Source organism: Periplaneta americana, chromosome 4 (genome assembly GCF_040183065.1).
Source record: "Periplaneta americana isolate PAMFEO1 chromosome 4, P.americana_PAMFEO1_priV1, whole genome shotgun sequence".
Taxonomy (NCBI): domain Eukaryota; kingdom Metazoa; phylum Arthropoda; class Insecta; order Blattodea; family Blattidae; genus Periplaneta; species Periplaneta americana.
Window position 1 is genome coordinate 199527937 of NC_091120.1, and position 12456 is coordinate 199540392.

Consider the following 12456-nt stretch of genomic DNA (forward strand, 5'->3'; position numbering starts at 1 on the left):
GCATGCAGCTCTGCGTTGTGCAACTTTCTCCATTCTCCTGTAACATCATCCCTCTTAGCCCCAAATATTTTCCTAAGAAACTTATTCTCAAACACCCTTAATCTCTGTTCCTCTCTCAAAGTGAGAGTCCAAGTTTCACAACCATACAGAACAACCGGTAATATAACTGTTTTATGAACATAATAACGTAATTATTATTATTATTATTATTATTATTATTATTATTATTATTATTATTGAAAGGATGGAATAAGTCTATTTATTTCAAGATAATTTGATCACTCCATCTCTACTTGGCTTACCAATTCATATGCTACGAAAATGTTAATTTTTTTTTCTAATGATCGGAATGTGGAGTAACAGCTTGTCAGGCTGTGAAACAAGCAGGCCGTGTTCAAATAAGTTACTGGTTGGGGTTTTTTTCTGAGGTTTTCCCTCAACCAAATGAAGCAGAATTGCTGGGTAACTGAGTGCTGGGTCTCGAACTCATTTCGCCACCATTAATTCACATGTCATTGTCACTATTAACATAGCCCGTGTTAGGTGCACTGTGCTGTATTCGTACAAGAGCGCGGCCTTTGGGTAACAAATATGAGTGGTAAGCACAATAAGCCTCAGGTTGAAGTGCAAGCCTTCAGGTCCCTGGGAAGATAAAGCAGGTTGGAGAAAAAAAACATCGGTTAGTGTAGATTTTGGGCACAGAGAGATGATGCTACTGCATTACAAATCTATAATAATAATAATAATAATAATAATAATAATAATAATAATAATAACAATAATAATAATAATAATAATAATAATATTGTTTATCATTATAATGCAAACTAACACGCTATAAAAACTTCCGTTATAATGAAAATGTAAGTCATACATAGTGAGATCTGTAACAAATCCAATTAATCCATAAATTAATTTCATGTTTGTTATTTAGGTTATGTTTACAATCCATACAAATCACCCGCTCTTATTTATCGATTACTCACGCTTCGTCACTTACGATAATGTGTTACCAACATTACCGTAATTATGTTTTATCAGTTTTATTTCGTATTATAGCCTGAGGGCGAATGCCAATTATTACTTTTCGTTCTCCACTTTTTGTGAATTTTTTTAGAAGGTAAGATTTTCACTGGAATAACGTTATAGGCCTATATGAACTTTTTAAAAGTGTTATATATTTTGGTAAGATTCCGTATTTTTCGCTTCGAAACATTTGTCCGTTCAGAGGTTACTATTGATTAAAACTTCCTTCCAACATATTGCGAAACGAAATGTATTTTTTTTTAACATACATTCGATATATAAATGAAATTAATATCTTCATCATTGTCGCTAGTTCGAATGCTTGTAGATTTTCGAAGTCATTCACAGTAGTGTTTCTTTGATGTTACAATTTTTAAAATTTGTACCAATATATTTTACATCACATATTCATTATATATGAGGTCTCGCCCACCTCATTGAATGTTACACGACTACTATGAAGTAGCCAATGTGTATTATCACCATTTATCGAGAAAAATTCGTTCCGGCACCGGGAATTGAACCCGGGACCTCTCAGCTCTACGCGCTGAGTGTTCTTTCCAACTGGGCATTGCAAATATATTTTGTTGAAAAAAGACACCTAGTTTATTTTAGCGTGGATCGTTTAAGTGGAAAAAAATGTCTGTTACAATTTACGATATTCGTTAAAAGTTCAAATTATTTGTTTTATGATTATGCTAAATTAATTCACATCAAGCGATGCCCTACGATTAGGCCCAATCCCTGATCCGGAAAAGCTTTATCTGACGACAGCCACTCATATGTTCCACGTAATTATAGGGATTCTATGAACCCCTGCCATCTTTTTTCAGTTGTTTATTGTTCATTTGTAAAATAATTTTAAAGACAAGTGTTTTCTTGATCTTCCATTTTTTCTAGTATTGCATGATGAATTTAAAAAAAAAAAGGTAATTTTATTTTAAAATAATTCAAACGCCTTTTAAAACGTCGAAAATTAATTATTCGTGACATTAGTTTAATTTATTTATTTACCTAGTTATTTAATTATGTAGGTATTTATTTATAAGTAACTTATTTTGTTTTTCGCACAACATTGGTCTATGTGGTATTTTTTTTACTTGGTTGTTTAACAAAGCTACATCAACTACGGGGTTATTTTGCGTCGATGGGATTGGCGATAGCGAGATGAGGCCGAGGATTCGCAATAGATTACCTGACATTTGCCTTATGGTTGGGAAAAACCCCCCAACCAGGTAATCAGCTCAAGTGGAATCGAACCCGCGCTCGAACGTAACTCCCGATCGGCAGGCAAACGCCTTCCAACTGAACTACGCCGGTGGCTCTCTATGTGGTCTTGTATGGTAGCAATGCCAATAATGTACAATAGTTATACACGTTCTTCGATAAGAAGTTGCAATAAAATCGTGATCAGCTATATAAATAGAACCTCCTACAAAGACCTTCATAATCTTATCGTCCATGCATATTGTCCTCAATTAGCCACAGTGTTTTGCGTCCAAAGACGTGGGAAAAGATTACAATACATAATACACCGGTACTTCAATATAATTTCACTATCAACATGAAAATTGGTGCCTAGCGTGGGAGTATACCGGTTGCTGATTTGTGCAGTTGGATATAGCAACTGACGTTTTATCTAAAGTAACTTGTTAATCCAGTCGACAGACGAATTTGTGAGTAAGCAGGCGATATCAGGTGTGTACAACAGTTTACAGTAAGTAGACCTATGTATTTTTTATACTTTGTGTATTATTCGGTAACATTGCAACTTACTGTATTAAATTCACTGCTTACGTAATTGTAAATTACTACGTGATAATATGTAGTGTTTACAATTTGGCCGGCAAAACATGCATTGCATGATAGTCCAAAAGTCGCCAAACCATTAAGTAAATTTTAATATAAAAAAACACTAAATATAGAACTGAGATACAATTTTGAAAAATCTCACCCTCTTTATTGAATCTTCGACCTCGCTACGCACCAGACACGGGACTGACATCTGATTTGTGTTGCGTTATTTTACGATGAAAATAAGTGAAACTGGGAATGGTACACCCTTCGAGCATTAAAGTAAGTCTATTTTATGTTCGAAGGGTAAAATAAGTAGTCTATACGAGTTTTCGTAAGGTCGAGTACTGTACCGGTATCGGTGACATTAGGTTTCGTTTGTTTTACTTTTGGTATGCTTACCGGTACAATTTTGGTAGACAAGATACATGAATAGATTTACCCTGGACCGAGAAAGGATTGTGCAACATACTGGTGGTACTACGGGTTACCGGTACGTGATTATTTCGTGTGAAAATATTTAAGAAATTAATCCGTCGAAACTATTACCGGTATATTTTTTTGGGGGGGAGGGAGCGGGTTATGTGGGTTTACAGCTTTCGCAATGATCACAACATCTTTAGGGTGGTGTGCTATAATTTTTAGGTTATTTTCAATTATTAAAGTAGCGGGATTGAAGATACACCTAATCTTTTTTTAGGCTTAAATACGATGACTTCTCAGAGGTACTTCACACATTTTGCAGAATGGTTCACTTGTCGAGATTTTTAGTTTTCTGTCAACCAGCGTACACTAAACAATGTCGCGTACAAGTATCCGTATAACGTGAATTCACATTTTACAAAATGTGTATCCTTTATCATTTTAAAGAATGTCTACTTACCAACCGCTCATTGTTCTTTTTCCCAGTTTTTTATTTTCGGCTATATTTTGTCCGTTTCCCCATTTTACAAACCATAAAACAACATAAAACCACCAATATTGAATACTATACAGAATTCCAAAATGTAGCCAAACACCAATCACGCCAACCACTTCACATTTCACAACTGCAGGGCAGATTAACTAGGTTGTAATGCAATTCACTATAATAATAAAGTTGGCAGCTCATAGGCTAGAGATGTAGGCATAGGGTCCAATTCGATTAGTCATTTGTTGTTTTCATTATGAGAGCAGAGAACATATCCAACATTGACCATCATTCATACGATACCTGTACCTTTAGTTTAGAAATAGTAAATATCTTTATTTGATGTTGTTATCATTATAAAATAAAATATTTTCAAATACTTTTTTATTCATTTATTTTTACATACATCTATGGTCAAATCGCGTGTGTAGGGTCTTTGAATATATGAGTAGATCATTTAGTTTCTGTTCCTTACGTATTTTCGTGTATTATGGTTTGTGTTCGTGTAAATTTACTGATTTAGATTTTATTTTTTAATGTTCATGATATTGATGATTAAGACTATGATGAATCATGGTATGTGAATTTCCAATCCGGCATTTACCTTTGTAACTGAGAGAAACCACGAAAAAAAAAAAAGTCAGATTGGCTGACCACGGGATTTCAACCCAGGACCTCCCAAATGCGATTGTTAGACGTTAGTGTTCGAGTCACTTTAGAATGTGTTCAATTCTTGTCAGAACTTGCGAAATTTATAATGCATAGCAGAGAGATTTCCTTCTTCGAAATTTATTGGCTATTTTTTTTTACAAGAAGTAAAGGTAAAAGGTAAAGGTAAAGGTATCCCCGTAACATGCCATGAAGGCACTTGGGTGGCATGGAGGTAGAGCCCCATGCTTTCCATGACCTCAGCACTAGAATGAGGTGGTGTTTTTTTTACAAGAAGTAATCTTATAAAATCGAAATAAACTATTTTTATCCAATGTATACTAATACCAGCATACCATTTGGTATGGTACTCTTAAAATTGTAGCAAATATCGAATGTATTATTAAATTGTCTCAAGGAGATAGTCAATTATGGACGTTAACTGTAATTAATTTTAAAATTAGCCAAAGCACAAACACTAACTTGTGAATATCTTGGGCAGCATCAGATATTTAGGCACCAAAAGTAAATGAAATATTGTCAATATTTTGTTTGTTACTGATAGTGGCATTATCCACCTGAGTGCGCTGTTTAGCCTACTTCAGTAGTGTCAGAGTTGTAAGCTCCGAAACCGGTTGTGGTGCTAGAGACGTCCAGTCGGAGCGTGAACTTGCTTATGTCTGTGGAAGCACCGGAGCACGCAACGAGTTATAGTGGAGCGCTCTGCTCCGTTTAGGCTGTGTCTGACAACGCTGGCCTACTTGGTAACATTTGGGTCCATGTGACTTAGTTCTGTATTGTTAGATTTACCAGATTTTCATATTTTGTTGGACATGTCCTGCTTTTTAGTGTGTATCCTGAGTCCAGCCAGAAATGTCCGTATTTTTTCTCTCGTTAGTTCTCGGTGGACTAAAGATAGGAACCGTATGTCTGGAGTCAGGCACCGACTTCTTTGAAATATTTGGAGATGAGGGTAGGATTCTATACAAAAGTGCGAGAAAACTTTAATTGCTTTTCTCAAAAATTCTCTTACATATTTTTTTTTAGAAAATGACATTGTATGATTTTTCATATGATACTCATGGTAACTGCTTAACCCAAGATGGTTGAAAACTACAGCCCTTATGCACAGCCTCATATTTTGGTAGTGCTACACCCATTAGCTATAAAAAAGTTTGCTTCCCCCACTAACTAATTTATACAAATCTTAAACATTTAGCACTTAAGCTATAAAGAAAGTGGCATGTAACAATAATTTAACATATGCTACTATCTAAAGCAGGCATCTGGGAAGTAGGAAAATGTCGAAAGTTTATTTTCAGCTCGATTTTTTTCTTTTCTCAAAAGTTTGGTGCTCTGGGCCAGTGTCTATGTCGCCTCTTTTTTTTCTTCCTTGTTCAGAGGAGGGACCGGAAGGCATACACTGCAGCCTGAGGCTTATTGTGCTTACCATTCCTATTCTGTGAATGATTGGGTAGCCAAACGGCAGCACTCTTGTACAAGTACAGCACACCACACTGTGAACTTAACCCAGGCTATGGTATGGGTGATATGTGAATTAATGATGGCGAAATGAGTCCGAGGTCCAATGCTGGAAGTTACCCAGCAATTCTACTTCAATTGGTTGAGTGAAAACCCCAACTAGATAACTTGCCCTAACCAGGATTTGAACCCAGGCCCGCTTATTTCACGGTCAGACGTGCTGTTACTCCACTGCAGTGGATAGGGTTGCCAACTGTTTTTTAAGAAAATACTAGTGGTACTACAGAAAACTATTTTACAGTTAGGCTTAAATTAAAAGTATTTTGAGAGATTTTGCCTCGTGTAATAGTTTCAAACAAATTGTAAAAATTCCATACATGAATAGTTTAAGTTAACTGTGATTTGCAGTTATGATTTGATTAGATGTGTTGTCCTACTGTTTCAAACATCCATTCACTTACTGTTCATAAGGAAAAACATTCTACATGAGTTTGCTGCCTTGTATGCTTACAACACAAGTCAGTAATTAGTTTTTTTTTTTAATTTGTTACTCTAGCATTGATTTTAAACTAGTGAGCCCTGAAACTATTTCTGGCAAGTACGAGGGGGATCCAGGAAATAACGACCGTTCGCGCATACCAGCCGCGCAGCTGACTCCCCTTCCTTGTTTGAAGGTCAACTGGCTTCCTTAACATGTATTCTCATAATGTTGTGAGTACTGGTTGCAACAAGTCGCCATTGTGCATTTTGTGTTACTTCAAAATGAACGACGTGATTGATAATCCCGCCGACTGTGAGGTGAGGAGTGTGATTCGATTTTTGAATGCCCGACATTTGAAACCTGCAGAAATTTACCGGCAATTGAAAGAAGTGTATGGTGATACTGTAATGAATGAAAGAAATGTGAGAAAATGGTGCGAAATGTTCAACAATGGGCGAACAAATGTCCATGATGAAACTCGACCCGGACGCCCATCACTCATCACAGAAGACCTGAAGACTAAAGTGAACGACAGAATCTTGCAAGACAGGCGCACATCACTCGACGAATTGCATATTGCCTTTCCTGACATTTCTCGTTCTTTGCTTGGTGAAATTGTGTCGCAACATCTTGGCTACCACAAAATCTGTGCACGATGGGTTCCACGGCAACTCAGTGACCAACACAAAACTCAGAGAATGGCCTCAGCATTGACATTCTTGATGCGATATCACACAGATGGAGACGCCTTTCTTGATCAAATTGTGACTGGTGATGAGACCTGGGTGTCTCACAACACCCCAGAGACCGAGCGCTAATCACGTCAGTGGCATCATCCCTCATCACCCAAGAAACCGAGAAAATTCAAACAGACTCTCTCAACACAAAAAGTCATGGCTACTGTCTTTTGGGATCGCAAAGGTGTTCTTTTGCTGGATTTCATGCCAAAAGGCACTACGATCAATGCAAATCGTTATTGTGAGACTTTACGAAAACTACGGCGAGCCATCCAAAACAAGAGGCGAGGAATGCTTTCGAGAGGAGTTGTGCTTCTTCACGACAACGCCCGCCCGCACACTGCTGCTTCAACTCGAGAATTGCTGGATCAATTCGGTTGGGAAATCTTTGATCATCCGCCCTATAGTCCAGACCTTGCTCCTAGCGATTTTCACCTTTTCACTAAGCTGAAAGACTTTCTGGGTGGTACGCGTTTTGGAAGTGATGAAGAGTTGAAGAAGACAGTGAACACCTGGCTTAATGAACTGGCGGCAGAGGAGTATAACACGGGAATTCTAAAGCTAGTGAATAGATACGACAAATGTTTAAATGTAGGTGGTGATTATGTAGAGAAGTAAAGGAAGCTTCAGTTATGTAACAGACTTTGTTTTTTCATATAAATATGTTTTTTTTTTAATTAATACAACAAAACGGTCGTTATTTCCTGGATCCCCCTCGTATTACCTCTACAGAGATTGCACATTTCAGTGCATCTCTGGAACAACTGAATCCATCATATAAATCACCTTAAATCATGAAAAAATTAAATGTTTCAAATAGATTAAGGAAGAAAAATGTTGGAAGAGAAGAAAAATATGGGAATCTGGAGATTGTTAAAAATTAGGGCTAAATACAGATCGCGGAAAATACTGGAGGATTGGCAACCCTAGCAGTGGACAATGTCGCCCATACATAAATTCAGGCCTGTTTATGCATTACCTCTTCTCTTTTTACTCCCTTGTTCACCCTTTGTTAATTCTTGCAGCGATGATGAACAAGTGGTACTAGTGTCACTGCCACAATTGCAACCCAATCTGTCATTCTGCTTCCGGTCATTATGTTTTATTTTGGGCAATTTTCTTTATTAAGAATTTATCCATTATCAATAGCTAATGTGTTAAAATCGATAATGTGTTAAATTGGAAAAATCATATTAAAGAAATTACTCCCAAACTAAATTCAGCTTGTTTTGCTGCAAAAGATAGTAAATATCAATACCTTAAAAACAATATACTTTGCATACTTCCACTCGGTAATGAGTTTTGGAATAATATTCTGGGGAAATTCCACAGATAGTAACAATATATTTCTTAATTGATGAACTAGTGGACTTACTCGTGTTAAATATGTAATATTTGTCCGGCTTACAGCTGTTTCAGTGCTTCACACACCATCATCAGAGCCTACTAGATCGCGGCGTCATCTCGAACTTCTCTGCCTGTTAGGAGGGTGTGTTTTGTTGTTGGAAGGTGTTGAAGTGTGGAGTCGAATAGTGTAACACGAGTAAGTCCACTAGTTCATCAATTAATTATATTCAAGTGTTAAAAGTGGTGTACGCAAGATTCAAAATGGAGTATATTTCTATTACAAAAAAGAGTAATTAGAATAATAGTAGGTGCGAAATCTAGGGAGTCATGTAGGACTATTTTTAAAAAACTACAAATAATGCCCATGGCTTGTCAGTATATCTTTTCATTAATAGTCTTCCTCGTATGTAATCGTGAAAACTTTGTAACTAATTCAACAGTTCATAGCATAAATACATGTCAAAAAAATGACTTTCATACTCCATCGGCAAGTCTATCGTGCTATCAAAAAGGAGTGCGTTATATGGCAGTAAAAATTTTTAATAGCCTCCCTATCGATATAAAAAATGAAACTCAAAACATAAAATTATTTAGGGCCAAATTAAAGAAGTACCTAATTTCTCACGCCTTCTATTCTGTAGGTGAATTCATGACATTCAATAACACTTCATGAAATTGATACTAAAACTATGTGTTGTACTAGTAGACTATATTGTAAATCTCGTCTGTATATATTTCATCTAGACTGTGACTATAAATTAAGATTTTATAATAGTATTAAGTTTTTTGACTTGTTCCATATTCTAGCTGTAAGCATGTATGAATACCATGGAATGTTAATAAATATAATACAATACAATACATCGCAATAACTGATGACAGTGATCACTTAACAAGCACATACCCTCGATGACGATCATCACAAGAAACGATCATTAAAATAATTGATTAAATGGCGATCTTACTCGTGTTAATTATGTAAGCAGCCTATTAGATCTCGGCGCTATCTCAACTTTGCTGCCTGTTGTGTGGGTGCGTTCATATGATGAAGAGTTGTGTCAAATAGTGTGTGTGTTCTGAAATTGATCTGTATGTTGAGAATTTGATTAGGGTGTGTTTTAGTGTGTCTGTATATTTCATATTGTTCGAGTGTGTTGAGTTTTTGGTTTTTGGGTTGTATGTGTAGGATTTCCATGTCCGCATTTATGTTATTGTATGTGTGGTTAGCATTAGTTATGTGTTCGGCATATGTAGATGTTTTGTGTTCTCTGGTTATTGCTTTAATGTGCTCTTTGTATCGAGTTTGGAATGATCTGCCTGTCTGTCCAATGTAGAAACGGTCGCAACTATTGCATGTGAGTTTGTATACACCTGTGTGGTTGTATTTATTTGTTTGTGTTGTTTGTGTGTTGAGATGTCTTTGTAGTCTGTTTTCTGTACTGTATGCTATGTTGTATTTCTGTTTTCTGAATGAGGATGCGATCTTGTGTGTGTTTTTGTTTTCGTATGTTAGTATGATGTATTTCTTGTGTTTATGTTGTGTTTTTTTGTGTTTGTTGAGTTTTTGTTTTGTCTTCCTTATGATGTTGTCTATTATGTTTGGGCTGTAACCATTTTCTTGTGCTATGTATTTCATTGTGTTCACTTCTTCATTGTAGTGTTGTTGGCTCATGGGTATGTTGAGTATGGGTATGATGATTAAAAATTGAATGTTGATAAGGGTATTTTCAATTTCGTAACAAATTTATTTTATTAAAAATGTTTAACATTAATAATAATTTGTAAACTGCCTAATGGCAAAAATACAGCCGAATACACTGTTAATTCCATATAAGTACTATTTTAATTGAACTGTTAATTCTGTATTATTATTTCTGATTGGTAATATTTATGACCCATACTGTTCGATCACAATAGTTGATAGATTTGAAGTGAATTGAATTAGAGAAAGCAGTGGATTCACCAATCTCAAATGGAGGAGAAGAGAAAGGAAGAGGGGATTGTGAGTTGCTTCATTAACATGGTCATTACGACAGCTGATCCTCTCTATGGATTTGAAATAATCATTTCTGGCTCATGCCCTAATTACTAAAGGCCTACTTCCTCTTCCAAACAAATTAATTATTTTTTTTTTTTTAATATGAGAAATTTCTCTTAGAATTATTTGGAGAAGCGAGGCCTCTCAATTTTATTGGAGAGAGGGTGGGGGGGAGAGCGACATCCTTGGCTTTGTAAATTGAGAGGATTGAAATTTAAATTCTACACCTTTCCTCAGAAAATATATAAAATTAAAATGGGTTACAATTTTAGTATAGTCATATCATATTATGTGATATAAAATTTTAAAGAGGGAAAACCAAATAAACCAAGTGAAAAAATAAAAATTAAATAAAAGTTTTCCCTCAAAATCCAATTACATTCCTCCCTTAACTTCATTGCTTAAATAACTAATGCCTTAATATCTACAATCATCTAGTCAGAAATACAATGAAAAGACGTAAAAATATACTTCAACATTTATTTCTTTGTTGGTTACAGAAAACATATTAAAGAAATTGAAGAACAATTTCGAAAAATTAAACATATATTACTATGCAAATTAAGCTTTCAGGAATAACTCCCTGTAAACTTAATTTGAATAATTTCGAGGGAAAAATTGTTCCGGGGCCGGGTATCGAACCCGGGACCTTTGGTTAAACGTACCAAAAAAAATTGGATCGGTGTCGGGTAGAGTTCCCGGGTAGCTCAGTGGGAGAGCGTTGGTACGTTTAACCAAAGGTCCCGGGTTCGATACCTGGCCCCGGAACAATTTTTCCCTCGAAATTATTCATATATTACTATGTTTCTTGTACCACAAAATTCCGAAAGCAGTATATCAACTCAGTATAGGTCTATCTCTTCTATTTTGACAATACTTCATTCACTTAGTATTCCCTCCCCCCATCACAATTAATGAGCCTAACAATTTCTCAGGTATTGGTACCGTTATTAGGTGTGTTGCAACATTTCATTGGGGTTCTTTTTTATTTATTTTATTTTATTGGGTTATTTTACGACGCTGTATCAACATTTAGGTTATTTAGCGTCTGAATGAAATGGAGGTGATAATGCCGGTGAAATGAGTCCGGGATCCAGCACCGAAAGTTACCCAGCATTTGCTCGTATTGGGTTGAGGGAAAACCCCGGAAAAAAACCTCAATCAGGTAACTTGCCCCGACCAGGATTCGAACCCGGGCCACCTGGTTTCGCGGCCAGACGCGCTGACCGTTACTCACAGGTGTGGACTTGGGGTTCTCTAACGAATAAAAGGAAATAATTTTTTATATAAAAACAACGAAAACCTTTGTTGTAGACAAAAAAAATCCTAGTTTTTGTTTCTCACATTTTATTGTGTTCTTTTTTCTACTGCTGTTCCATCTCTTCCAGATCATAATGTGCTTACTGACATGTGTAGCACTGATTGTGCTTGTTTATCTTCTCATCGACTTTATTGCTCCACTCTTTTTCGATTGTGACCTCAAACTGGCATGGGCAGAAAAATTTGGGAAGCCAATAGGTAAGTAGAAACAACTCAATGGTTGTGACAAGGGTATTTACCTTAAACAACATATTATGTACAGTTCCTTCTTTTCTCTCCAAATTTTGTAAGCACTGTTAATTTCTAGTACAAAATGTTAACTCCTACTCCGTCATGCAATTATATTAAAAGATGTTATAGTATTTAATAATTAATAGAAGCTGTTACAGCAGTAATAAGAAAACATAATAAAACCAGCATTTAAAGAAAAGCAATATAGTAAGTATGTCTATTTTGTTTTCTAGTATTACAAAATATCATTGATTTCGAATAAGCTTTTTTCCTCTAGAATTTCCTGCTCTGTTTCTTTACAATGTATTTCTAAGCCATCTGTATCTTTCAGTAATTTTCTCTTTTTCATAATGTTTACTTTTTTCCATCAACATTGTAATGAATATGTTTTTACAATAATAAATGGAAGACATGTTTTGTAACTTTTGTATACATTATTTTG

At 35.7% G+C, this 12456-nt stretch overlaps 1 protein-coding gene across 4 annotated transcripts in view; it reads left to right on the forward strand.

Moving 5' to 3' along the window:
• The first annotated feature begins 1023 nt into the window (after window positions 1-1023).
• LOC138698574 (dehydrogenase/reductase SDR family member 7-like) overlaps window positions 1024-12456 on the forward strand; it is a 41212-nt gene continuing 29779 nt past the window's right edge. Inside the window, exons 1-2 of one of the 4 annotated variants that reach the window (XM_069824594.1) lie at window positions 1024-1120; window positions 11852-11981. In XM_069824594.1, the coding sequence (XP_069680695.1) occupies window positions 11858-11981 (124 nt within the window). In that variant the 5' untranslated portion in view covers window positions 1024-1120; window positions 11852-11857. Of the gene's footprint in view, window positions 1121-2507; window positions 2744-6360; window positions 6383-11851; window positions 11982-12456 lie in introns of those variants that run through there. The other 3 variants (XM_069824597.1, XM_069824596.1, XM_069824598.1) reach the window with 3 other exon arrangements.